Genomic DNA, 25,342 nt, shown 5'->3' on the forward strand with positions numbered 1-25,342 from the left:
GCTACAAATCAAAATCTAAGAGACATTTGGCAGATCTTAATGGTCTGCATGGAGGTCAGATGTAAGCACGCAGTACTGTGTATGGGTTTCGTCTGTACGCAGTAATTGTGGAACGGAAAAAGGTACATGGATCTACAATTCACGTGCAAGCCAGGCCTGGAGCTAAGGTCTGACTTCTGAAATCTCGCTTCCTCATCAATAGAGCTAGTGATGGACTTCAAGGTTTGTTACTTTTGGAGATCTAGTACCTCCGGATTATGTAGAATGTTTTGGCTGGAGCTGCGGATGCTGGCTCTTTCGTGGTGATTGAGCCGACCTCGGGATCCACCTCTTGGCAACTCTCTTCTCCTTATCATTATCGTTCGTCCAAACACACCCCGGATTCGCAAAGCTGTCATGGTCCAGCCATAGTGCCCTGGTCGCTCCAGCAGATGGCTACCGGTAGGTTCTATGATATGACCCCCTTTCCCCCCTTCCTCCTTCTACCGGATTGGCCATGACTGATCTCTCCCAGTTCGAATCTGTGTATGCGGTGACGAAGGCACCGGAAAGTCCAGCTTGATCACCTCGCTGGTGAAAGGTGTCTTCGTCACGAACAAGATCCAGCCGGTCCTTCCACAAATAACGATTCCTCCTACGATTGGAACGCCCGAAAATGTTACCACAACTACGGTCGTTGACACCTCTGCCGTTCCCCAGGAGCGCGCCAACCTGGCTCGCGAGATCCGGAAATCTAACGTCATCCTTCTTGTATACTCCGACCACTACAGCTATGAACGTGTCGCGTTATTCTGGCTACCGCATTTCCGATCGCTTGGGGTAAACGTCCCAGTTGTCTTGTGCGCGAACAAGTCGGACCTGGCTTCAGACCGCAGCGAGGCCCAAGTGATTGAAGAGGAAATGCTTCCGCTGATGGCAGAGTTCAAGGAAATCGATTCGTGTATTCGGACAAGTGCTAGGGAGCATCGGAACGTCAACGAGGCCTTCTTCGTCTGCCAGAAGGCTGTGACCCATCCCATCGCGCCTTTGTTCGATTCAAAAGAAGCTACCCTCAAACCAGCTGCGGTGGCGGCCTTACAACGTATCTTCTACCTGAGTGATCAAGACCGAGATGGATACCTGTCAGACAAGGAGATCAATGACTTCCAGAACCGATGCTTCGGCAAATCATTGAGTGAAGTAGATCTGGAACACATCAAGGAAACCATCCAGAAGACATACCCGGAATCGGTGACTGAATCAGGCATTGACTGCCGGGGATTCATTCATTTGAATAAACTCTACGCAGAGAAGGGCCGTCATGAGACTGTATGGATCATCTTGCGGGCGTTTCAATACACGGACAATCTCTCATTGCAGGAGAGCTTCCTGCATCCTCGATTTGAAGTCCCGCCGTTCGCCTCCGCCGAGCTTTCCCCTGAGGGTTATCGGTTCTTTGTGAACCTGTTCCTTCTCTCAGACAAAGATAACGACGGCGGACTGAATGATGCCGAGCTCGCATCGTTGTTTGCGCCCACCCCAGGCTTGCCTGCATCCTGGGCTGATGGTTCATTCCCGTCATCGACCGTTCGAAATGAAGCTGGCCATGTTACGCTCCAGGGATGGTTAGCACAATGGAGTATGACAACCTTTATGTCGCCGAAGACAACTCTAGAGTATCTAGCATATCTAGGGTTCCAGTCTTCGGACCGGAGCAATCAGTCTACCACGGCCGCCTTGAAGATAACAAGACCGCGCAGGAAACGGCGTCGCCCTGGCCGAGTTGGTCGAAATGTAGTCCAGTGTCACGTTCTTGGAGCACCGGGTTCAGGCAAGTCAGCCCTGCTCGATGCTTTTCTCTCCCGAGGCTTCAGCACGACTTATCACCCAACAATCCAGCCCCGCACTGCTGTGAACACGGTGGAACTGCCGGGCGGGAAACAGTGCTATCTGATCATGGACGAACTCGGTGAACTGGAGCCTGCAATCCTGGAAAATCAAGCCAAACTCCTCGACCAATGCGATGTGATTGCTTACACCTACGATTCCTCGGACCCGGATTCGTTTGCTTACATTCTCGCCCTACGGGCCAAATATCCTCACTTGGAGGAACTCCCTAGCGTGTTTATCGCTCTCAAAGCGGACCTGGACCGGACTACGCAGCGGGCGGAGTACCAGCCGCACGAGTATACTGCCATGCTGAACATGCCGAGTCCCCCACTCCATGCCAGTGTCACCTGGAACTCCATTCAGGAAGTATTCGTGCATATCGCGGAGGCTGCCATGGAGCCAAGTAGCGTGTTTCCACGTAGTGAGGAAGAGGATGAAGGCAAATGGATGTCGTGGGGCATCGCGCTTGGCGCTGTAGTTTGTGCTGGAGCGGCGGCGGTGATGATCTGGCGCCGAGTGAGTGGGAGTGGAAATTGACGAGTAGCACATTTCCTAGATCTGTTGGATAATAATACCCCGAGTTTCCCGTATCGAAACCCCTTAAAAAAGCCATAAAAAGCCCGCTGAGCCGTTGAGCCCGAGCTGTCCGCCTATCCGGAACAGAGCCGACGCCCCGCCAGGCACCCAAAGAATGGGGGGAACAAGAGCGGCCAGGGCGCAAAGCTCCGCACTCCCGCTCTACCCCGGCTTTTCCCTCGATCTCTCTCTCTTCTTCCCTTGTGCCTCGCTCGTCTATTTGAGGGCCCAATTCCAGCTCTAGTCAATCAGACTTCCGCGTCCCTTGGACCGCCCCGGAAACCTACCGTCGATCCGATCGCTCTCGTGCATAACTTGAGCTAGACCTGACGACATCCTTGCGACCTTTTCGTCCTAAACTGGCCCTCAGGAGTGCCTTAAAGCAATACGAGCTATATAAAACCGACATAATCTCTACTGGCTGGACATATATTTTGACGGACTTGCCTGGCCAGCTTGACGATTCGGTTGCGCATTGTGTGGGCCAGAGTAGTTGACTTGCGCGGGTTGGCCTAGACTGGAAGCTTGAAGAAACTTTGGAAGGAAACAAGCTGTCGCTATGTTGTAAGACTGACCTTGAAACCTGTACCTTTGTTTGTTGGGGCTCTGAGCGCCTATATGCTATCCCTCTTATCTGCCATGTAATCGATCGTTGCCATCTTAGCTCTGGGCCTGGTCGCTAAGCACGTCATCATTCGACTTTCATGGCGATTTATTTGTGCTGCGGAGAGCAATTTTCACGTTGTTAAGCTCCTGTTTACTGATCCTGGTCAGCAGTGTCTTACCACCCCCTCCACCACGCTACACAATCCCTGTCGCTTACGCGGCGGGGGCGGCGAACGGGATGGCGGTGCCTGTTGTTGAAACGAACAACACGATCAGCCACCCTGAAGGCGGTTGCCCACTGCAGGTTGGAGAAGGTGTGTGCTCCTCGAATACCGAGGCGACCGCACACGAGAATCGGGCGTCTTGCGCGTGCTATCAGCCGGTTTGGATTCTAACATCTATTATCTCGCGCCAGGTACCTATACTCTCAGAGACGATCTTTTATTAGCAACACCGCCTCCACATCCCTCCGAAGCACCAATTATCAATCCTAACCCTCTTGCGACTGTACCAGCACCACCTACCTCAGGTGTCAAACTGTCCTTGGTCAGCCTGGATCCGCGCAGGAAGCCTCCGACCTTCTTGAAGACAGCGACGCCAGCACCTCTGTTCGGAGAAGGCAACCCCGCACTTGCGCTCCCACCAGTCGCAGCAAAGGACGCATCAAAGAGAAGGAAGCCAAAGAACAACATAATCAAGAGCAGCTCCTCGTTTGTTTCTCGGGTTATCACGCACGAAACATCCGCCAAACGACTCGGCGATCGCGATCCTAATGGGGTCTTTGCGTTCGCCAATATCAACCGCGCGTTTCAGTGGCTGGATCTCAATTCGACGCAGAAGGAGGAGCACCTGACCAAAGTTCTTTTCACCAAGGCGCACATGCTATGCCACGATATCAATGACGTGACCAAGACCTCGTCTCATTTGGACATCATAATGGGCTCCTCTGCCGGGGATATCATCTGGTACGAGCCGATGTCGCAGAAATATGCCCGGATCAATAAGAACGGCGTCATCAATAACTCTCCTGTCACCCATATAAAGTGGCTTCCAGGTTCTGAAAACCTCTTCATGGCATCGCATGCTAATGGTGTTTTGGTGGTTTACGATAAGGAGAAGGAAGATGCATTGTTCACACCAGAGGTCTCCGATCATCCGGAGAGACGTCAACATCCACTAGAGGTTTTGAAGTCCGTCAATTCGAAAAACCAGAAAACCAACCCTCTATCACTCTGGAAACTTGCAAACCAGAAAATCTCGCATTTTGCCTTCTCTCCCGACTCGAGGCATCTCGCGGTAGTCCTGGAAGATGGGTCACTTCGGGTGATGGACTATCTGAAAGAAGAGTGAGTAAATCGTACGACCGTCGCCCTTGATCCTAGCCTGACAGCAAGCAGGGTCCACGACATCTTCCGAAGCTACTACGGGGGGTTGATTTGCGTCTGCTGGTCACCTGATGGCAAGTACATTGTGACAGGAGGCCAAGATGACCTCGTGACTATCTGGTCTTTCCCTGAACGCAAGATTGTGGCAAGATGTCAAGGGCACAATTCTTTCGTATCCGCAGTAGCGTTCGACCCGTGGCGATGCGACCAGAGGACTTATCGCTTCGGAAGCGTTGGTGATGACTGCAGATTGCTCCTTTGGGATTTCAGCGTGGGAATGCTTCACCGGCCTCGTGTGGTTAGCCTGCCCTCTTCTCTGCGCAGACTTTATGACAAATAACTCTGACAGTCTCAACCAGCATCATCAACTTTCTGCCCGAAACCGTAACAGTATCATTGCGCCTGGGTCCCAGTCGATACATCGCCATCGTGCTGATAGCGGAGGCAATCGTGGCCGTTCAAACTCGGAGAGGACTGAATACGTGGATAGAGAAACCGAAGTGGCTGATCACCCTGTCGAGCCTCGTGCTCGGACCGCCTTATTACCGCCCATCATGGTACGTACAATCCCCGGGCTCGTTCAATCTTGAGTTATGCTAACGTTCAACCAGTCCAAGATCGTAGGAGAGGACCCGATCTGCTGGCTCGGATTCCAAAATGATTGTATCATGACATCATCTCTTGAAGGTAACATTCTAGGAATATCATACCGGCTAAGCGAGTGCTAACTTCACTCTCCAGGGCATATCCGAACCTGGGACCGGCCTCATGATAGTGTGGTGAGCCATGACCGATAAAGCGTCGGCCGAGACAGAAACGACTCAGCCAGGGGAAAGGATAGTTCATCTTGCAGCAATCCTTTGCAGTGCCTGGGCGCAAGATGTCCTGGTCACATCATTCAGATACCCCAACCAATCTACTCTATAAGCATGTTTCAGCACCACGACTACTCGTAGAGATCGTAATATTTTGAATTAGTTATTTCACATAAATCCACACTCAAAAATGGCTGGTGCTTGAATCCCGGTTATTTCATCGCAAGCAAAAGGAATCATCAAAGCTTCGCATTTGCGACATCCTCAGCCTCGAATTCCGTCGTACAAAGCAAAAATGTATCACGAAGAGCCTGTAACATCCCCGGTCAGCAATTAGAACACCACCCCCCCAAAAGAGACGCTTAAAACTTACCCCAAGCCGATACTTCTCATTGATAGCCTGATAGTCCTCTCCAGCCAACATATCACAGAAATGGCGAATGGACGGATAATGAACAATCGAAATCTCATTCCACCAGTCCTGCGGCGCCCGCTCTCTCGAGCCCCGCGAGTCATCTTTCTGCCCCTCCCCAGGTTTCACGACATTGCCCACAAGCTTGGCACTGCCGCCTCTCTTGCCAGCGACAGGCATGAACGCCTGCCCGTACTGGTAGTAGCTCTTTTTGCCATCCGGCTGCTGAAAATGCAGCAGGTTAAGCATTGTCACGGGGCCGGTATGCGATTTAGAGAGCTCGGTCATGAACTGGAGGAGCTGAGGTGACACTTCTAGGTTCTGCGAAGAGTCCTTGCTTCCATTTTTGAGAAGTTTGTCTAGGGCTCCTGTTAAGGGGGTTGACGCAGTTTCTCGCTTCAGCGTGGCATCGCGAGTGGGGTAAGAAGAGAGTAGTTTGGATGGAATTCCAGTCGTGATGTCGTACGAGTTCTGGATTGATGTGCGGAGAGATGCGGGGATCGGGTCCTTCGTCGCTGGGTCACTGTTTTGAAGGAGTACCATCAAGTCCCATTTTTGGGTAGCCAAAGGGCTGTTGTCGAGGATTGTTGGGTGGATTACGACATGACGAGGTTGCGATGCGACAATTACTTTGGTGTGGGGGGGATTGCTTGAGTTTGGAGAGAAAGACTTGGGCATCCGTGTTCGGGTGGAGGGCGAGAAGGTGGAGAGTGAGAACGGGCATTGTGGCTCTGGAATTCTTAGTGGGCTGAGGAGGAAGAAGATAGAAGACAGATGGTGGACATGAACTTGGCGTTTTGGTAGATGGATCTCGTTGCGGGGAAATCAACCTTCGAAGAGAGTAGAACGATTACCGAGGCGCCGAGGCCCAAAAGCAAGAAAGTTGATCGGCCACATGCGAACAAACAACTTTAATTGCAATTCATATTAGGAGGGCAGATATCAATCTGCCATAGGAAATATTAAATCCAAACATCAAAAAGTTGCATCAACCCATATCCCCTTCTGCCTTGTAAATTATGCTGATCACATCTTCATGGGTAAAACTATATTCTTTGGTATGCTGTCATCCCAAAGCCCCGCCGGCATCGAACCAATAAGCGCCAGTCTTACAGAGCGAATGCAGCGAGACCTAAAAGCAGACTGCCGAATTGGTTGGGGGGGCATAAGCACTCCAGCCGCATTCGATGTCGTGGTAGCCTCAGACGTTGTGGTCGGAGTTCGTGTATGATGCTTGGTTGTGGTGGAAGTGGTCGTCGATGTCTCGGTAGTGGAGGAATCGGTGACTTATAAACCACAATGTTAGTATATAATCATTTCAGTATTGAGTACCTCGGAGTCCCCTAATATAGCGTAGAGGCTGGCGCGGGAAGTAGATGTGGAGGTGGAAGCAGGAGGGGAATGGTTATGGGTAGGTGCATGGGTGAAGTAGAGCTGGAACTGGAACTGGAACTGGAACTGGAACTGGAAGGAGTATGGGTGGGGGCGTGAAAGCGAGAAGCAAAAGTGGAATTAGCAGTACTTGAGGTAGAAGAATGTGTTTTGGTGTGGGATGTAGATGAATGACTCGTAGCCATGGTAGAGCTTGAAGTGCTGGAAGGGGTACTGCTACTCGACATAGAACTTGAAGACGTCATAGAAGAGGTGGTCATGGAAGAAGAGCTTGTAGAAGAAGAACTAGTAGAGGAGGACGCACTCATTGAAGAACTGGTCATAGTAGATGAGGCAGTAGAAGTAGGTGAAGAAGTAGGCAAGGAGGAGGAAGGAATTGACGAGCTGATGGAGGAGTGAGTAGCAGTCGCAGAAGTGGAGGAAGCTGTCGGAGAAGAAGTATAAGAAGCAGAAGTCGAACTTAAAGTGGCATCTGAAGACGCTAAACTAGAACTTGAAGCAGACTCCGAGGCAGAAGTAGATGCTGAAACAGAATTGGAAATCATGGAGGTCGATGCAGATTCAAAGGAGCTTTGACTAGCAAGACTGGTTGCCTTACCAGAGCTGGAGGCATCGGAAGCCTGCGATGGAGTTACTCTGAATTGCTGTGACTGAGCCAGAATACCACCATTGTTCGTGTCCACGAAGTTGACTTGGTATCCGGAACTAAACTCGAGATATCAGTTCTGCTGGGAACTGTCGATCTCATTATGAAAAACTCACCCGGTGTCAATATCCTTAACATCGCTAGCCTTAATCTTGTACTGTCCGCTGCTGCTGTCCACACCAGAAGCGACCAGTACTTTGGTGTTAGGATAGCTGTTCTGGTTCACCAGGTAGATATCCATTTTGGGGGGGTCCGTCCTGAGATGGGAGTTTCAGTCTTCGCACACTTGGTCTCGATTCTCAATCACATACGAGACATATTTCCATTTCACAGTGATAGAATCATCTTGGGATTCCTTCTGGCCAATAGTAGGTGTGAGGATCTCGATACCTATTTGAAGCCTTGTGAGTCCATCAGGTATGAGCTGGTTTGGGGTTAAGGACCCTACCTGCTACAGTGGCAGCAAAGGCCAAGATTGTAGACACAAAGATCATACGCATCTTGAGGAATGGCACTAGATTATATCAATAAGTAAAACAGAGTGTTCGACTGAGCCGATTATACTAGGAATTGGTCGAGCCTAGGAGAATGGAGAGGATCAACAAATTTGACAGGCCAGCTGAGAAGACAATGTTCTTATAGCCTTGTAAAAGGACTGACGCAGATCTGCCCAGCTCAGTCACACTTTATTTTTGGACTAGCGTACTCATGAATATCCGTCGCGTCATGTCCGCTTCTGCAAGCCTATTGGAGCACAAAGGCCAAGATCGTAGGATCCGTATCTTCGTCCCCCCGAGATACACCTCTAATTTATCGTGTCGAACATCGGATAGTGGAAACACTGTGGGTTCTGTAGCTTACCAAAGATTGATCTTGGTCCAAAGTGCAATCATGAACCAGCGAATTGCTCGCACACAGCCTCTGTGCGTCTAGATTTCCAACTGGCCGCGCGTCATAGTTCCTGTGCCAGTACCTGTCTGTATTGCAAGTGAGATGCCTTTCTGCATATTGCCAGATCATGGTATCCAGGTCATTGGCCCAGGGATGTCTCCTAGTTTCGCCGCTGCAGCCCATTTTCCAGTGGAGTCCCTCGTCGCCTGGGACGCTACAGCCTACTGCCAGTTCCTTTGTTACTCAATATGGCCGACACGTATAGTTCCCAGGCACCGCAATAATATCTAAAACTCCTTGGTCTCCAACCGTCTCAGGATCGACTGCTCTATATTGTGGTCTCAAATTGGGGAACTAGGCTCTATTGTATCTTCAGTCATACGACTACGATCTATTCAACGTTACAGGCAGGATAGTACGCCAGCTTCAGAAAGACACTCATTTCTTCTACAAGAAAGCAAAATCTTATCTTGTCGGAATGGCTGGATACCCTAGTGCAAGTCTCAGATGATGGTCATGGCTCCGGTAGGACAGAGGGAAAAGACCGACTTCACCCTACTTCTTTTCAACCTGACGTCTAAACTCACGCAACACGGAAATGCCAGGAATCTGTAGACCTGTTCTGCTTACCTTGCTTACCCCGACTGAAAACCTCGTATGATTAGCTTTTAACCTTTGAACCACCAGTCCCTACTCCGTACTTGGATTGAGAATTGGCGAAGTTGTTACCTTGTTAGTAGCTTTAGGCATCGACAAGGAGTTGTACAACATGAGTACATTCCCGGAGGCACTCTCATTGGATGATGGCTAGGACAAATTAAAATAATGCATTGACAAAAGTTAGCTGCTTTTTCGCATATGTTGTGATCGATGCTGAAAGGGCACTCTCGTTCGGGCTTGACGCGTACTTGTGCTCTCCGAAAGCTCCATCAGAGTTGGACTGGCATTCTGAGAATCTACGAGCTGACGTCTTTTGGACTACAGATATCGAGCATCATGGTACATGCGAAGGCGGTGTTCAGCTTCAAGTGGCAATGCTGTCCAAGGGAAGCCGAGTATGCGACTACTGGATTTTACAAACAAGATAGCATTGCAGACATGCTTGAAAGACGTCAGTCCGCGCTTCCCCGTCGCAATGATATCATTCAAGCCCAGCATCTTTAGTCACCAACCAGTTATCAGCGCAGGGCTCAAACGATCTAGCAGCAATATGGCTAGACAGGGCAAGAGAAGAAGTAAACGAAGGCTACAGGATAGGCAAGGACTGGTCTTGGTTGACAGGCAAGCATTTCACAGGAGACCTCGGGCCCCGCGGGCCCATAGACCGTTAGACCTTGGAGCCCAAGGTACGAAGAGATAAGGAAAGTCAAGCTAGACTTCACAAGCTCAAGATTTGGGATATCTCTCCTTTTCGAGGTGCGCTAATTATCAAAATGCCAACTTTATAGTGTAGGCCCTTTAGCTTGATAGGCTCGACGTTGTTGACGGCCATGTCTGCCCGGCCAAAAGTGCGGGGGAGGCGGAAGAACCACCACGGCAGAACATTGCAAAATATCCAGGCCGCTTTCTCTTCCTCCAAACTGTTCCTCATACTTCTTCGTGATGATGCGCTGCAAGCGCCAACAGCGTGTTTCCCCATAACATTTACGTGTTCCTGAGGACTCACGCCCTTCATCAACACCAGGCAATCTCCATTTACCTGCAGGTTCTTACATTACAACTTTCCTGATGCTATATCTTTCTTCCCCGCCTTGATCCTTCACCCATTGTTACGTACACTATGGCCGGTAAGGGTGATCTCTGGACTGTGAGTGACAATATTGATCTTAGTAGAGGCTCGATGGCCTTGCGACTGACATTCGTGGGGTTTAGGAGCTGGAGAAAAGGTACTGCCCCCCGCTCGATCCAGCTCTCTTCGCCGCCATCTTCTCCGATTACGATATTGAGTCTCCTGATCAGGTCAAGGAGCTCCGACAAAATTTAGACACTCTGCAAGAGCTTGCCGTTCAACAAGAGTTCCTCCCATTCGATCCTTCCGGTACTGCCAACGATACAGAGCATGATGTCGTCGATCTCGGAGGGGCTTTTTCAGAGCCTGCGATGACTGCTCAGACGGACCAGACCAGCATGGTGTCAAGCTTGTTATCGGATGACAGCATTTACAAGGGCAAAAGAAGCGTGAGATACACGCTCGCTGCGGACGGATCTCGAGAGCTTACGGGCGCAACGCCTCATAAGAGTGTTAACAACCTCCTTGAGATGTTCCCCAGCTTGTCGCGCATTGATATCGAGCTTGAGCTGAAGAAGAACAATGGCGATGTCACGAAATCAATGGATGTCCTTTTGAACCAGGCTTTCTTTGATGAGACGAAGGACGCTCCCGAGGACATTCGAATCAATGTCCCAAAAGGAATCGACGGATTTGTCACGGAAGATAACGTCGCATCACGCCAGTCCGAGAGAAAGAAAAAGAACAAGAAGTACCAAAAGCTGGATATCAAACGAGGTAGAAGCTCCGACTGTGCTCCTGTTAACAAGTGGGAGACTGGCCAAGCGGACATTGATTTCATCTGTTCCCGCGCGCTGAATGCTTCCAAGACACATGTGACATCATTGTACTATGCGCATTCTGCATCTCTCTCATCCACAATTCGCGCCATAGCATTGACCAAAGCGCCGAAGACAATGGCGGAGGTCGATGGTGAATCCATCATAATGACCCAAATCCCAGAGCTTCGAGCACAATTTCCCTCAGTCGAGCCTACCACGCTGGTCGGGTTGCTTCGGCTCACACGGCACATGATGTCTGCGACGCAGGAGCTTGCTGAAGCTATGGTCAAAGCTACTGAGGTCTCCGCTGAGGACTTCGTCAAACTCTCTATGGCTCCATTGAGTCTGGAAAACCCGGAGGACGTGACTGACGCCAAGGGCCACCGACGCGGAGCGCCATCTATCTCGTATGGGTTCGAAGAGGCAAAGTCGCGCGCCGAGAGCAAGTTTTCTGCTGGCAGAGCCGCACGAGAGCAGGCCTCTCAAGCAGCTCGACGTGCGCGGTCAAACCCCCTGTACGGCGGCGCCGCGGCAGTTTACCACGAAAGGTCACGCGAGATGCGTGAGATGGCTTTTCAAGAACTCGCAGTGGCATCTGACTGGCTGGTGGACCAGCAGTCCTCGTCGGGTGACCTGGATCTCCACGGCGTCACCGTGGCCAATGGAGTCCGCATCGCCCGCGAGCGAGTGGAGGCATGGTGGAAGGGACTGGGGGACGCGAAGCACATCCGTGGCAGGGCCCATGGAGGCTACAAGATTATCACAGGCGTTGGAATCCACAGCCCCGATGGCACCTCCCGTTTGGGTCCTGCTGTGAGTCGGATGCTCGTGGAGGAGGGGTGGAAGGTGGAGATCAACCGAGGATATCTCATTGTCACAGGTAAGGCTCGGCGCTAACTTCAAGTCTTTGAGATATGTAGGTATTTGAGTGCATATCTATTGTTTTGTTTATTTCTTTTGTTCGGATACCCCCATGCGCAGCGAGGCGTTTTGTTTGCTCACTATGAATGGCGAAGTGATCGAACATTTCAGGTTTCCAGCCTCAATTAACGTTTTGAAAAAGCCGAAGGGCCCTTTCCTTTCTATCGCAGACTGAGTTTTGTGTTAGATCGTCCTCACATTATCGTATACTTTAAAATCCATTGAGGCCGAGCTCTAGAAGGCTGCAAGGCTCCTCCCCGCACGATGACGTAAAATCGCTGGGTTGAGAAGCATTGCTAATGGCCACTTCCCTCCCGGTGCATATCTGTAGGAACCCCAGGCGCCTCCATGCAGACATCAATCTTACGGACCGCAAGATCATTTCATCGATTCCGCTTGTTGAATCACTTTGGTCAACTTGCACGATTCCACTCAACTTCGACTCGCAAGGCCCCTCGTCTCACTCCAGGCGGCAAGACATTTCGCGCAGCCCCAACAATTCCATTTCTCGGTGCCTTCTTCAGCTCCAAAGAGCCCAAAGAAAGCATGTCTTATCCGGGTCAAAGAAGCGAGGATGAGTGGAGAGCGGTCCTCAGCCCAGGTTTGTTTTGACTTCCCATGCCCGGACTCGTCTGGTGTACTCTGCCAACTAACCTCCCTCGGACGAACAGAACAATTTCGAATCCTGAGAGAGAAAGGCACCGAGCGACCTGGCTCGGGCGAATACGACGCTCACTATCCATCGGAGGGGGTCTATACCTGCGCCGGGTGTGCAGCTCCTCTATATAAGGCCAGCCACAAATTCAAATCGGGGTGCGGGTGGCCCGCGTATTTTGATTCCATCCCTGGCGCAGTGACCAGACACGTTGATAACACATTCGGAATGGAGCGGACCGAGATCGTTTGCACCAACTGTGGTGGTCATCTGGGCCATGTCTTTGCGGGTGAAGGGTACCCCACGCCGACGGATGAGCGGCACTGTGTGAATAGCATCAGCTTGCGCTTCACCGAGGATACCAAAGGCCCGAATGACAAGGCCAAGGCGTAAATTTTTGGTTCGATATCTGACCAAGAAACTTCTTTAGTCATGGAAAAGTGAGAAGAGTTAATGCAAGTTTTTAAATGAGGACAAGCTAGGGACCCGGGGGACAGGCTTCAGCGAATCACTCGCAGCCTTCACATCTGAGCCCATTAGAAATCATAGTTCCTTTGATATCAACGCCCGGTATCATACTTTTGCTAACTTGGCATATCCTGACGAAAACCACGATGCCATTGTCTGCATACATAAAATTGCACAAGAGGCATCTTTGCTTCACCGTACTCCACTTCCGCGGCCTGAGGCGGATTATCGATCTGCCCGACCGCCACCGGTGATCGCGCTCTGTGGTTTCTCCTTTCTACAACATCCGCCAACGAGTACAATGTCTCGACGTGCGACCCCTGGCCAGGCTGCCCAGAACCAGCAGACAATTAAGAGTCTACTGAAACTTGAGTCTAACAAGATTTGTGCTGATTGCAAGCGCAACAAACGTTCGTCCTCCCCCTCTCTCCAGGCAAATGCGCGCCAGGTTCGAATTCGCAGGGAAAGTAAGAAATTATACTGATATCCTCCTTAGACCCCCGCTGGGCATCATGGAACCTAGGTATCTTTGTTTGTATTCGTTGCTCGGGGATTCACCGTGGCATGGGTACGCACATCAGTCGAGTCAAGTCAGTCGATTTGGATGCCTGGACAGATGAACAACTTCAAAGTGTTTTGAAGTGGGGCAATGGCCGCGCCAACAAGTATGTCATGGTCTCGATGGTCTCTATTTCTTCTGATCACTGATTCTTTGCAAGGTACTGGGAAGCGAAGCTCCAACCAGGTCACGTTCCCTCCGAATCGTGAGTATACCCCCAATTGCGGAAGTATAATGTACACGATGGCTGACGGTGTTGCAGGAAAATTGAAAACTTCATCCGGACCAAGTATGAGGCTAAGCGCTGGGTTATGGATGGCCCTATGCCGGATCCTTCGACTTTGAGTGATGGTGATGACGATGTGGTAAGTACAAGCAAGATTTAATATCATAACAACGCATACTGACTGATTTAGCCCCTCGCTGTTGTTCAGGAAAAGGCCAAGATTGAACGTTCTGCATCCCAAAGGCTAGCACAACCCAGCCAGCCAGCTGTGCGCCAACAACAACCTCAGATTGATCTCTTCGGCGACGACCCAATTGCTCCCCCGGTTCGCCCCAGCACAACTGATGTAACCTCGCGCGCTCCTCCAAAACAAGCACAGCCTGTACAACAACCAAAGCCTCAAAAGCCAGGGGACTCTTTACTTGGACTCGATTTCTTTGGTAGCACCCAGCCGGCTGCGACAAGCCGTCCGTCCAGTACTGCGTCGACCCCTGCTGCGCCCAGCGGGATCTCGCGACCTGATTTGAAGCAATCTATCTTGTCTCTGTACGCCAAACCCCCGCCAGCCCCTGCTCAGCACGCCCGAACCAACTCGTTCGGCGACATGTCCTCTCCGCAAGCTGCTGCTCCAGCATCTTCGAACATGGGAGGCTTGACAGACGCATTCAGTGGCTTAAGCTTCCCGTCAACCACTTCTCCCCACCGGCAAAGCCAGCTGAGAAACCCTCTCCCTTTGCCAACCTTGCCAACTTCTCAACCATGAAAGCCAACCCTGCTGCACCGAAGGTTACGTCGCCCGCGGGCTCAGCTAGTGGTGATCTCTGGGGTAGCATGGCATCCCCAACTTTGTCTGCGCCAAAGGCACAGTCCCGGACGACCTCCGTATCCTCAAACTCGCAAGATTTCGGGTTTGGTGGGTTCGCCTCACCTCCCCCCCAGCCCTCGAAACCCAACCCCCCGTCAGCATCTCTCTCCAATGATCTGTTCGGCCTCTCTTCCCCTCCCGCTGCACCTCCAAAGCCCCCCGCAGTGTCCCCGCAGCAAGAAATGAAGTCTGCTTTCAATATCTCCAGTCCACCCTTGCAAACCTATACTCCCAAGCCCCCCGTGCCTGTTGCCACCGCTGCTGCCGCCAATGTTATCTCTGCGAGCATGGATCCGTGGGGGGGGCAATGCGTGGAGCACCCCTGACCCTGCCCCGGCTCCCGCCCCAGCTCCTTCTCTTGGGACAGCACCGGCGCCATCTGCACCATCCTCGATGATGAAGGTCCCGGACACACTGACGGCCGCAGATATTGGAGGCGGCTGGGGAGCCCCCGAGCCAAAGCCGACTCCAGCTGTCGCCGCGGATGAAGACTTCGGCGGCTGGGCCAGCGCTGCTCCGGTTTCAGCTGGCCCGACCCCCACATCCAGCAACCCACCCAAGCCAGCCGGCGGGTTTGGCGGTGGAGCGGATGATCTTTTCTCTAACGTTTGGGAATAGATTTCGACTCGATTGTTGAAATTGGGTACCTGGGTTGCACGTTCTTCTTGTGTCGTTACATTAGTGGTAGTTTCCTGCGCATTGGTCTCTGCACATAACCGGTGTTCAGCGTTTTAGATCCCATGCTCTGATGATTTATCTCCCCATGCCTTGTTAATGACATTTTCTTCAATATTCGTGCGGTTGGTTATGAGCTGGTTCCGCATACAAAATGGGCTGGTCTCATCCTCACATCGTCGGTTTCGTCCTGTATAACATCTTGTCTTCATCCAATGTGGATCACTGGACCAGGATCAATATTGACTAGTATATTAGATAGGTCCTGGTTTAATTGACCCATCCTTGTTGCTTTAGACTGTTGTGTTGGCCATGAACATTGCAAAGCTTGGTACTAAGTAGGATATCACCGTTAATAAAGATAGACGTTATCCTCGTGATAATGTGCTTAATTATATATATTGAGAGCTATCGCATATCGATCGGGTTCAAAAGCTCTTCTTATATTACAAGGTCTTTCGTACTCCCCGTCTCATCCTGAACAAGCTGCGTCACCGATTCTCGCCTCACAGCTGTCGTCACCCTAATCCCCGAGAACCCGTGATCCTGCTCCTTAGCCGGGCTCTCCCACGATCCAGAATGAGAAAGATCATCCATGTCGTAGTCGAAATCCCGGCCCCCCACCACCGAGGCCTGTATCTGTGTTTGGGTCTTCGTAGTCCCACTCCGGCCGAATCGGTCCGGCAGAGTCGTTTTGCTGCGCTGCCCATTGTGGCTGGAAAAGAGATGGGGCAGGAGCTTGGAAAGTAAGGCCCGTGTGCTAGGCAGACAGGCGCAGATGATGGCGACGTTGCACTCGACGGCTGACCAAGTGGCGGCGCCCACGTTATCATCTACAGCATTGTTAAGATGTGAGATGAGGTGCAGGGTTTTGGGGAGAAAACCGATACGTTGGACATACATGTTGGATCCGTCGAGTTGGAGATGACGAGCAGACTTTTGAGGCGCAGGATACTCGTGATCATAACACTGTTCATTCCAGGCCATTAGCAGCGTTTCAGGCCGGCTGGGCATGCCAGGATGGACTAGGAGTTTGTCTTACAATGCACCCAGCGCAAAAACCCCCATCAGCGCTATCTTTTGCTTTTTCGGCAGCTGCAAGGATTTGAGGACTGGCATGGGGTATAACAGGATGAGGAGGTCTGTTGTAATGTGAATTGCGGAGTTCGAGAACCATAGGCCCTCTTTATCGAAGCAGAACCCCGGAGTGGTTGGGTCCCAGAACTTGGCGATTGGCACGCAGGTCAACCAGGCGCTGATGAAGGTCCAGGTTCCGTAAATGGCCAGGAAGCCAATGAGAATGACACATGCCATTCGCATTCTGGGGGTGGTGGAGAATACTCGGTGGTATTGCAGCAGGATGGACATCTTGGTGCTGATGAGACTGGCTTGATATGTGGGGATGGATGCCCAGAAGCACTGTCACGTAGACAGTATTAGATTTCCGTCTGTCGGGCCTGACGGGAGGGAAAGAATCTGTTCTTTGTGGTGACTTACAAGCATTTGCGTCACATAAATCCCATGTGGCACGGTATCAAAATGAGCGCCCATGCCGTGATAAGCCTCTGTTGAACTGGTGAGACCCGTTCTCACAGGGACATTGAGGAAGTCCAAGAGGACGCCAATGGAACAATACTGACCTCCAACGAAGAGAGCAAAGAAGGCCCATGAGAAAGCCTGTGAGGCATGAGCGAATCCGTCATGGATCTCAGATTGGGGGAGGAGCATCCTACAAGAGCAACCAAGAGAGTGTAGTCATCAATGCCCGTCTGCTTGGCCATCACGGCTCGTGTATACATGCGGATCGCAAAAAAGACTGTCGCTAGGCATGTGAAGGCAATGCTCACTGCAAGAGCAGAGCGGCCCCGGGCCGTTGAAAGGGTCGGCATGTTGCAGTGAGAGGCAGAATCTTGACCAGCAGGGGGGGGTCATGCAAATAAAAAGGCAGCGTCCGAGCCGGGGACAGTTGACTCTACCAGTACTCAAGCCTAACGCCCGCGTACCCAGGAGCCATCCGTGCGAACCTGTTGATCATGTCTATATCTGGGCTTCACGTCGGACAATTTTCACGCGTTCGAGCTTAGGCCTGCTACGATCACATAGTATCGAGTATTTGCATCGAGATGACCCACTTGGGCTCCCCGACCGGAGACTTAGGGAACTCATGGCAGATTCAAGTGCAGTTGATCCATACTCGAAGCGTGACAAATTACTCGGCAACGCTGTAGATCGCTGCTCCACGCTGTTTCAGGATTCAGGATACCGAACCTCCGGACCTCAAAATTGAGGACGTATTGCAGAATTCCCCGCCTTCCAAGGCTGTTGCATTGCGTTAATGCAAACCCAAATATTGAGGCCATATGAGTGCGGTATGGATAGGCAACTTCACGGTATTCGACAGCGTCTCCCCTTCCAAGGGTTCCACCCGCAAACTCAACATCGTGACAAGGCTCCACCCTTGCCAGTACGTGAGCCGTCTGTACGTGCCAGTGGGTCATGATCACGTTTGCTGATTGCAGGGCGCGTGTATAATCTTTCGGCATCCACCTGGAATTCGCATCCGAGCCAGAACCGTGGCAGGAGCCGTTGCAAGAGTAACTGCATCTGACGCTCCTCTCTCATAACCTCTAATTTGCGAGGCTTCAAGGGTGGCATGGGCCTTTCATCGATAAAATCTCCGCTTGGACAAGATCGCCGTTCGACCGCATGCTGGACGGTATCGATCCCATGGCTTCGGGAATTTCTCGGCAGTGTTGCTCAATAGCCTGGTTCCCATTGGATTGAATCCATCGCGCCAATGGTTTGGCGCGAGGCTATTGCTCCTGTAGACCTTCGTCATCAATAGATCTGGTTGAAATTGCCGGGCTAGCCAAGTAAATCCCCCTCCTTGATCCCCTTCCTTCTATCCGAGCGGCTATGGCTATCTACCGTGGGCCAGAATGAACGATTGCACAGCAATCGGCTGATCATACAGTGTACGTGGATGGCGATGCCGCATGGCTCACGTTGGCAATCAGGGGCCCGCGGCCCTTGCCAGCCTGACTTGAGCGTGAACATGGTTGGCGTTTGAAAAGAGTTCTTTCGGCTTCCCTTGACGCGTGATCAGTATTTGGCCTTGTACGGGTATCCATATCTCGGTGCTGGCCTTGTTGAAATTTTGATGCTATTGAATCAATAGTGGATGGAGATGGCCGGTGGGGGGGGGTTGCGCAAATGGGCAAATGCCCCGCAGGGTGTCCCGCCATCGGGACGTCTTTGAGTTTGGCATAAATTCTCATAAAGACGTGCTGATCCCTCAGGGATTCGAAGCTTATTCCAAATGAAGAATGCCAGAAGATTGGCTAATTAGGCTAACAAGCTGTCCATGCAGCGATGTTTGATGCCCTCTGGCTGCTCCAAGTCTGTTCTCAGCAAGAAAGCGCCAGGGGTATATATATCCACAGACCCCAATGTTTCTAAACCAGTACGACCACAACTCGCACCTTTTTTTTTTTTAGCAAGAATCCCAATACACGAAGCATTTTAAATAATGATTGTCTTTTCATATCATTTCTTTTTTATATTTTTTGAAAGCGCCAGGACGCTTAAGATGCCATCTACTAGTAGTACTGCCAATTGCTTCCATATAGTTCGGGTACGCCTTTCAAGTTGAACATCATCACCCACGCCACCGTGGACAAGGCCCGGATACCGGAGATTGAAAGAGGGTTCACACTCAAAACAAGATCTCTATCGAATCAGGAACGACAACCCCTCTCCCAGCCTAATCTGACAGGTTGGGTGTTCCAAGTTGAGTGGTCGAGTAGTTCCCGTCCCCAGCCTCCCAGCCCCTCCGCGATAAACAAAAATGGCTGGGAAGCTTCGCTTTTTATAAAACCCCAATTTGCTTCCCAGCCAATTTCATTATTTTTTTTTGTTCTTCTATTATCCCTTTCCCATACGCCCAGTCTCCCTGGGCGCAATAGCGAATTCCAGCTTCACTTATTTTTCATTTTACCTCGGGGCTTTCACCTCCAAGCTGATCTACCATTCCCACTACTGGAGCCTCGCTGGGGAAACTTTTCGTCGGGTGTAGGTTGAGCAGACCTGCCGGTCCAGCATCGTCACAACGTGAACGTTAAAAAACGACCATCGCTTGATTTATCTGTACGGGACTACGCCCTCCACTGCCCAACATGGTCAAACGCAACATCACGATCGCCATCATCATCATCGTCCTCTTCGTCATCCTGGCCATCGCCGGCTTCGCCATCTACGCCGTGCAAAACCACGTCTCCATCTTCGGCGGCAATCGCGAAAAGGATGAAGAGAGCGAGGGCGGAGACTGACGAGCCCTGACCCAATGGGCGCCGAGATGCTTCGGGCCTCATTGGGCCGCTCTGTTTTCTGCTCAGCCTCGACATACGCAATTCCCAAAAAAGATACGATACCCCTTTACGCCCTTCTTATGCACGGTCATGATTTGATGTTTGCGCACGCCCACGCTTTCTGGTGGCGCGGACTCGTTTTGCTTGTACACCATTGCGCATCGCCTATATTGATGCCGTTCTATATTGGCCCCCTTTTTTTACGGCGTTGAGGATCATGATTCACGTGTGGCATTCTTTATTTTCCATTCTCACCTGTATTTTCCTTTTTCTACTCGATTCTCTCGACATGATATGTTCTCTCACACATACGCCTTTGGAATTTTCGACTTATGATAGATGAAGCTTGCAGCGAATCAATGAATTCATTCGTCCTCTTGGACACTAGGAACTATTACGGTCGCATGAGGAGTGAGTGTAAATTAATAAAGATATAACACACATAAGCCAAATTGCAACGCTACCAAAGATATCCGCTCCCCCGTGGGAATAATGCTATGCACCCCAGAAACCATCATCTAAGTACAGGAGAAGAATAGTAGAAGGGGTAAAAAGAAAAACCAAAACAAAACATGAAAAAGAAGACCAGGGAACGCCGCCCCGCATCGGAGACCCGTATTCTGCTCATGCTACAGTACTTTAAAAAACATAACTGAGGAGCTCCTGTGCTCTCAGGGCGGTTGCGATATGCCAAGGCATTGTATTCGCCTGCACACTGCGTATGCCCCGTGTCCGGGCGAGAGAGGCGAGATCACGGTACATGCTCAAAACATCCCTCAGAATAGCATCGTGAGAGGAAGCGGGCCGCTGGGTGTGAACTAGGTTGACTGTCATAGCGTACACACCGTCGCCATCGGTGGCGCCCTTGCGCCGAAGGAGATAACCGCTAGCCAGAGCGGGACGGAGCTCGGTGATATGGGGGGAGCTATTGAGTCGGTGTGACAAGATCACCGCCCACGACTCGTCGCAGATGTCCGTCAGAATGACGTCTGCATCAGGCTCGACGGATGGTTCTGTGGGTGTCGGAGCATTGTACATTGCGCTGGGGGTGGTGACAGTGGCGGATTGCTCGGGAGAGGCAATGCTAACGTTTGGGTTGGGAGTTGAGACGGGTGTCGAAGAAAGGGTTGGATGGAGGACATTGGGAGTCATCGAAGGGGCGGGGGCCTCAAGGGCTAAGTCTGGGATGGTGCTGGCTGTGACGATAGTGAGGTCCATTGATCCTGGACGGGCCTTATTCTGCTGCTCGGAGAGAGCGGACCATGCTGTGGATTGTTAGTAATTTGGAGACCGAGGACCGGGGATGCGAAACAGCCCTACCGTCTACCTCATCTGAATCGATGGGCTCAGAGTTGGCCAGAATAACCTTCCATCTAGCCGGGAACTTGTCCATGATATGCTTGGTCACGCCCCATATTTCGCTGCGCACTTCCGACATCGATCGGGCGACACCTCGGTTGCGATGACGTAGGCAGTAGGATACACTCGTCTGTAGACCCCCCGTTCCGTCCGACCAGGCTACTGATAACCATCGCTGATCGGAACTCTTGGAGCAAGCGACGTGAAGGCATCGTCCATCCTGTAATGGGGATGCCCTTTCAGGAGCAAGGCGGAAATTGATAGCCTTGGGCAAGGAATCCGCCAAAAGAACTGCCGGGGCGCCAAGAAGAGGATCAGCATCGGGATCCTTAGGACGACAACGACCATATACTTCTAAAGCGAGGTTCATATAATCGGCCTGGGTTGGCACAACCATTGAATCCTCCGAGGCGATGAAGTCCATTGGGATGATCTGCAAAGCGATATCGTGGACTGGCGTGGAAATCTGGTCATCATCGGCCTTGAGCTCTTGAAATAGATGCCAGAAAGCCGCGCATATATCGGCAAGTCCTGAGGCTTGAGAGAACGGGTTGACAATGTAGACCACGCAATTCGACGAAGTTTGAGATTGAGACAAATCGTTTGCTATGAAAAGTGAGTAAAGATCTTATCTTATACCGTGCGCTCGGAGAGACATACCTAGTTCCCGGCAAATGGTTTTCAACGTCCGCATCATGGAGGCGTAGCTGCAGGTGTCCGACTCCCATGCTCTCATGCCATTTTCGAAACCAGCCGACTGGTCACCTCGCACATGACTCCCCAAATTGCAACTCTGGTAATGAAGTCCAAAGCGATTCAAGAATCCATCGGCTGCCTTTGCAACGGCACTCGGATAGATGCAATATGCCGAAATATCTTTAGTGCCATGCGCAGGCTCCAGGCCAAATGTTTCCCAGAAAGACACTGCAGCCGGAAGAGTCTCCAAATACTCCGCGCCGCGCCGCACGCGCAAATGCGGAGCAGGCATCCTCGTAATTGTACCCTTGATCAACTCCTTCGTTGGCTGCTGGCCTGAAAGAGCGTTCATCTCTTCTTGAAGGGAGACATAGGTTCTCAATTCCAGCTTCGAGATATCACCCAGGAATGACGAGTCTTCTAAGTTTGTCCTCCATAAGAAGCTATCCCGTTCAAGGTCAAAGAGCGCAATATGACCTCCCAGTGGATGGTTCAAGGAGGATTGCGCGACTTGGTCGGCAAGTAATTGAGCGACTTGTATCTGGTCCTCGCGACGAAGAAGCACTGGTAGCTGCTGAGCCTGGAAAGCGGAAAAATACCCAATAAAGGACCAGTCAGAGAAATTCGCGAGAAAGTTGCCCAAAAATGTTTCGTTTTCCACCTTCATTAGACTGGTCGAATCGACCGGACCAGCTGATTTCGCCGGAGAGGCAACGGACAGGACGTCTGATTCGGACGGAACTCGCTTCCTCTTCAATGATGGCAAAACCGACGGCACACTCATACTATCCGGAACGATGTAGTCCTCACTCTCGCTACTTTCACTTTCAGAGTCCGAAGGCGACTTCTCGTCGAATTTCTTGATCTCTGCATGTCCGGCTTTGTCTGCAACTTTGCGTTGGGTGACTGTAGCCCCGCGAGCTCTGCTAGGCAGCCCAATTGTTGGTATCGTGTTCGAAGTTAGGTCCGTCTTTTCATGTGCATTCTTGGAGGAAAACCAAAACTTCCCCGTGGAGCCATACTTTTGGTCCCAGTCACTGATCTTTCTTTCAAAGGCCACAGGAAGATACCCTCCCTGTTGAGGACGACCATCTGCGGAGGGAGTCTGATGTTTGGTTTCCTCTGCGCCTGGGAACAGGATTTTCTTGATTTCTACCGGGCTCAAAGGTGGGCTAATGGTTTGGCCCTCTCGGTCAAGCGAAGAGACGGGTGAATGGCTCTCGTCCTTCGGCTCATCTACTGGTTCTTGCGGCTTAGCATCTTCAGATGGAGGTGGGCGCAGCTCCTCTTTTTCTTGGTGTTGATTGATATCGGGGACATCAAGCGGAGCGATGACATCCGGGGAAGGGTTAGGAAACTCATTGAGATCAGGTTCATGATCTATCCGGTCTTCGGATTCCTGAGGTTGATCAGCAGTTCCCAACTCCATATCTTCAAGGTCTGGATCGTCGAAGAAGCTGAAGTCTGCATCGGTGATTCCCTTAGATCCAAAATCTCTCCCGTTCATCTCTCCAAAAAGGTCTTCGTCGTCACTGGCATCATAATTACCAGTACCGACGGTATTTGGATCCACCTCGGAGTTGATATTTCTCGAGTCTGGTGGGACTGCAGGTGAAAGGATAAGTTCAGTGTCGTCAGGATTTGGGTTGCTGAGGCCAGTTGTAGCGGTGCCTTCGGGGGGTGTTGGATAGACGAGATTTGTAGGGGGCAAGTCGGGATATTGTGTCATGCGCGATAAACTTTCCAAGCCGTCGAAACTGTCAGGTCTAGGTGAAGCTACATGATCTTTGACTTGTGGCTCTTGCAAGGCTGAAGGTGCTTGGAGTGGGTTACTAAGTTGAAGTGCTCCAGTTTCTGACGACCACCTCTCTGCAAATTCTAGTGGGTCATCCGCAGGGTTTTGAAGCCAAGAGACTTGCCTGGATGACCCAGGCCTCTTGAAGCAGAAACGTGCAGGCCATAGCATACGCTTCAAAGGGAGCGGCGACTGTGAGTCCTCGTGTTGCCGCCAAGCATCTCCAGCCAATTTTGCAAAAATGGGTTCCCAGACTTCAACCTCGACCCAAAGTTCGTCGTCAACTGAGTCAATCTTCAGCCCAAAGGACCCCAGCCACTCGGCGACATCTAGCCTCCACTGCCTTCTTTTCATTGTGATGTTCCCGGTAGTCGAGGCTCCAGGGGAGGGCACACTTGGAGATTCAATATTCGCAGTAACTAGACGTGCCACGCTTCCATTCGGACATAGCCAAAGGTCCATTCCGGATTGGGCCTGCAAGACATCCTGCATATCTTCGCGAGGGTTAGCTAGGGGTAATATCCCTGGCTGATCTATGGTTTGTATGGTGATAGTTAATGTTCCAGGCATGTTGAGCTGGACATTCAAGGTTGTCAGACAAGGTATGGAAAGCGGGCTTTCATTGTCAACGCGTGGGCTTTCATAGCTAAGCTTGTCCACTGCAGTGAAAAGAGTGCGTGACCCAAGTGGCAAGGCACCATGAGAGCGGACGAGATGAAGGCTTATTGCACCAGTGACAGCAGAGATGAAAGCCGCATAGATGGCAGCCGAACTGCCGTAGCCTTCTGGACGTCTAGATTGGGGCTGTCCCTGTGGCTTTGGAGTGGTGGGTTGTCGAGCCCCGTTCGGGTTTTGCGAGTCAGGTGTCAGACTTTTGATCAATTCTTGGGAACTTATGCTGCCTGATGCAGAGACTATCACGATGGTTAGTATGTGAAAGTTGGGATTTGGCTCTGTAGAAAAAGATGAGTACCTTTCAAGACTGTCGAATCGATTACGACTTTTTTTCGTTTCCTCGTTGCCTTCTTTCACATATAAAGCACGTAGGCTTTCGAATGTTGGAGTAGGAGAGAACACCCACAGCCCAAGACGCCGGGGACATGATGCTAAACAGTTTTGATTCCGCAATCGAGCCTCGAGATGCTTCAAGCGCCCTAGGTGCTTCAAAATGGTGTAGCCATTAGCCTGGCCATCCTGGGAGTGGTTCGCAATGCCCCCTCCTCCGTGTATATTCTCCAATAAATAGTGGAGAAGCCATCCTGTCAAGATTCTTAGCTCTTATTCAACGCGTCCCCCGTATTCTTTATGCTTACTATAAGATGGACGTTGGTTCTTGCGCTCCCGGGAAAGTCCATGGTCCTGTTGTCTCGGACTGCCCCGGCATTCGCAAATCAAGTGGGTGGAGGAGAGCCAGTCGGGGATTCATTTCTGGCGATCAAATATCCTCACTGCGTACATAACCACATGAAAGTCCGGCTCTATTGAAGGTGTAGCCCGCGGCCGGATTCAATCATGATTTAAGATTAACGGGACCCTCGATATTTGGGTTGTCGCGATGCAAACAGTGACTCTCATCGCAATTCCGGGGGAAGTTCGAACGAGACGCTCGGGCCA

At 51.2% G+C, this 25,342-nt stretch overlaps 11 protein-coding genes across 11 annotated transcripts; 6 read left to right on the forward strand and 5 right to left on the reverse strand.

Annotated features, from left to right (window-relative positions):
* Positions 1-431: 431 nt before the first annotated feature.
* gem1 (ERMES complex Ca(2+)-binding regulatory GTPase GEM1) lies at positions 432-2,406 on the forward strand (the record flags this gene model as incomplete). Its single annotated transcript, XM_058476390.1, has 2 exons — positions 432-441; positions 515-2,406. The coding sequence occupies 2 exons, from the start codon at positions 432-434 to the stop codon at positions 2,404-2,406; spliced, it is 1,902 nt and encodes a 633-aa protein (XP_058329280.1).
* An 814-nt stretch (positions 2,407-3,220) lies between these two features.
* Positions 3,221-5,233, forward strand: N7468_007095 (WD40 repeat domain-containing protein; the record flags this gene model as incomplete). The annotated part of the gene is made up of 6 exons (XM_058476391.1): positions 3,221-3,365; positions 3,431-4,397; positions 4,449-4,734; positions 4,796-4,993; positions 5,048-5,123; positions 5,178-5,233. Coding segments are annotated over 6 exons (1,728 nt in total), but the record flags the coding sequence as incomplete, so codon positions are not given.
* Positions 5,234-5,490: 257 nt separating this feature from the next.
* Positions 5,491-6,341, reverse strand: N7468_007096 (uncharacterized protein; the record flags this gene model as incomplete). The annotated part of the gene is made up of 2 exons (XM_058476392.1): positions 5,491-5,562; positions 5,625-6,341. 2 exons carry the CDS (start codon positions 6,339-6,341, stop codon positions 5,491-5,493), a joined length of 789 nt encoding a protein of 262 aa, XP_058329282.1.
* A 999-nt stretch (positions 6,342-7,340) lies between these two features.
* Positions 7,341-8,201, reverse strand: N7468_007097 (GPI anchored serine-threonine rich family protein; the record flags this gene model as incomplete). The annotated part of the gene is made up of 5 exons (XM_058476393.1): positions 7,341-7,541; positions 7,691-7,760; positions 7,818-7,958; positions 8,013-8,091; positions 8,150-8,201. 5 exons carry the CDS (start codon positions 8,199-8,201, stop codon positions 7,341-7,343), a joined length of 543 nt encoding a protein of 180 aa, XP_058329283.1.
* Positions 8,202-10,372: 2,171 nt separating this feature from the next.
* Positions 10,373-13,111, forward strand: N7468_007098 (Peptide methionine sulfoxide reductase MrsB; the record flags this gene model as incomplete). Its single annotated transcript, XM_058476394.1, has 4 exons — positions 10,373-10,399; positions 10,465-12,022; positions 12,404-12,664; positions 12,735-13,111. 4 exons carry the CDS (start codon positions 10,373-10,375, stop codon positions 13,109-13,111), a joined length of 2,223 nt encoding a protein of 740 aa, XP_058329284.1.
* Positions 13,112-13,487: 376 nt separating this feature from the next.
* Positions 13,488-15,162, forward strand: N7468_007099 (uncharacterized protein; the record flags this gene model as incomplete). The annotated part of the gene is made up of 6 exons (XM_058476395.1): positions 13,488-13,653; positions 13,710-13,851; positions 13,906-13,950; positions 14,008-14,110; positions 14,162-14,517; positions 14,604-15,162. 6 exons carry the CDS (start codon positions 13,488-13,490, stop codon positions 15,160-15,162), a joined length of 1,371 nt encoding a protein of 456 aa, XP_058329285.1.
* A 67-nt stretch (positions 15,163-15,229) lies between these two features.
* Positions 15,230-15,454, forward strand: N7468_007100 (uncharacterized protein; the record flags this gene model as incomplete). The annotated part of the gene is made up of 1 exon (XM_058476396.1): positions 15,230-15,454. One exon carries the CDS (start codon positions 15,230-15,232, stop codon positions 15,452-15,454), a length of 225 nt encoding a protein of 74 aa, XP_058329286.1.
* Positions 15,455-15,952: 498 nt separating this feature from the next.
* N7468_007101 (putative integral membrane protein) lies at positions 15,953-17,400 on the reverse strand (the record flags this gene model as incomplete). Its single annotated transcript, XM_058476397.1, has 5 exons — positions 15,953-16,344; positions 16,413-16,480; positions 16,554-16,930; positions 17,009-17,188; positions 17,245-17,400. 5 exons carry the CDS (start codon positions 17,398-17,400, stop codon positions 15,953-15,955), a joined length of 1,173 nt encoding a protein of 390 aa, XP_058329287.1.
* A 41-nt stretch (positions 17,401-17,441) lies between these two features.
* N7468_007102 (uncharacterized protein) lies at positions 17,442-17,798 on the forward strand (the record flags this gene model as incomplete). The annotated part of the gene is made up of 1 exon (XM_058476398.1): positions 17,442-17,798. One exon carries the CDS (start codon positions 17,442-17,444, stop codon positions 17,796-17,798), a length of 357 nt encoding a protein of 118 aa, XP_058329288.1.
* A 1,867-nt stretch (positions 17,799-19,665) lies between these two features.
* Positions 19,666-20,033, reverse strand: N7468_007103 (uncharacterized protein; the record flags this gene model as incomplete). Its single annotated transcript, XM_058476399.1, has 2 exons — positions 19,666-19,890; positions 19,917-20,033. 2 exons carry the CDS (start codon positions 20,031-20,033, stop codon positions 19,666-19,668), a joined length of 342 nt encoding a protein of 113 aa, XP_058329289.1.
* Positions 20,034-20,517: 484 nt separating this feature from the next.
* On the reverse strand, positions 20,518-24,985 carry N7468_007104 (uncharacterized protein; the record flags this gene model as incomplete). Its single annotated transcript, XM_058476400.1, has 3 exons — positions 20,518-21,143; positions 21,199-21,843; positions 21,898-24,985. Coding segments are annotated over 3 exons (4,359 nt in total), but the record flags the coding sequence as incomplete, so codon positions are not given.
* Positions 24,986-25,342: the final 357 nt, after the last annotated feature.

This window comes from Penicillium chermesinum (assembly GCF_028974085.1).
Source record: "Penicillium chermesinum strain IBT 19713 chromosome Unknown utg000005l:1.0-4115287.0:1.0-4118363.0, whole genome shotgun sequence".
NCBI lineage: Eukaryota > Fungi > Ascomycota > Eurotiomycetes > Eurotiales > Aspergillaceae > Penicillium > Penicillium chermesinum.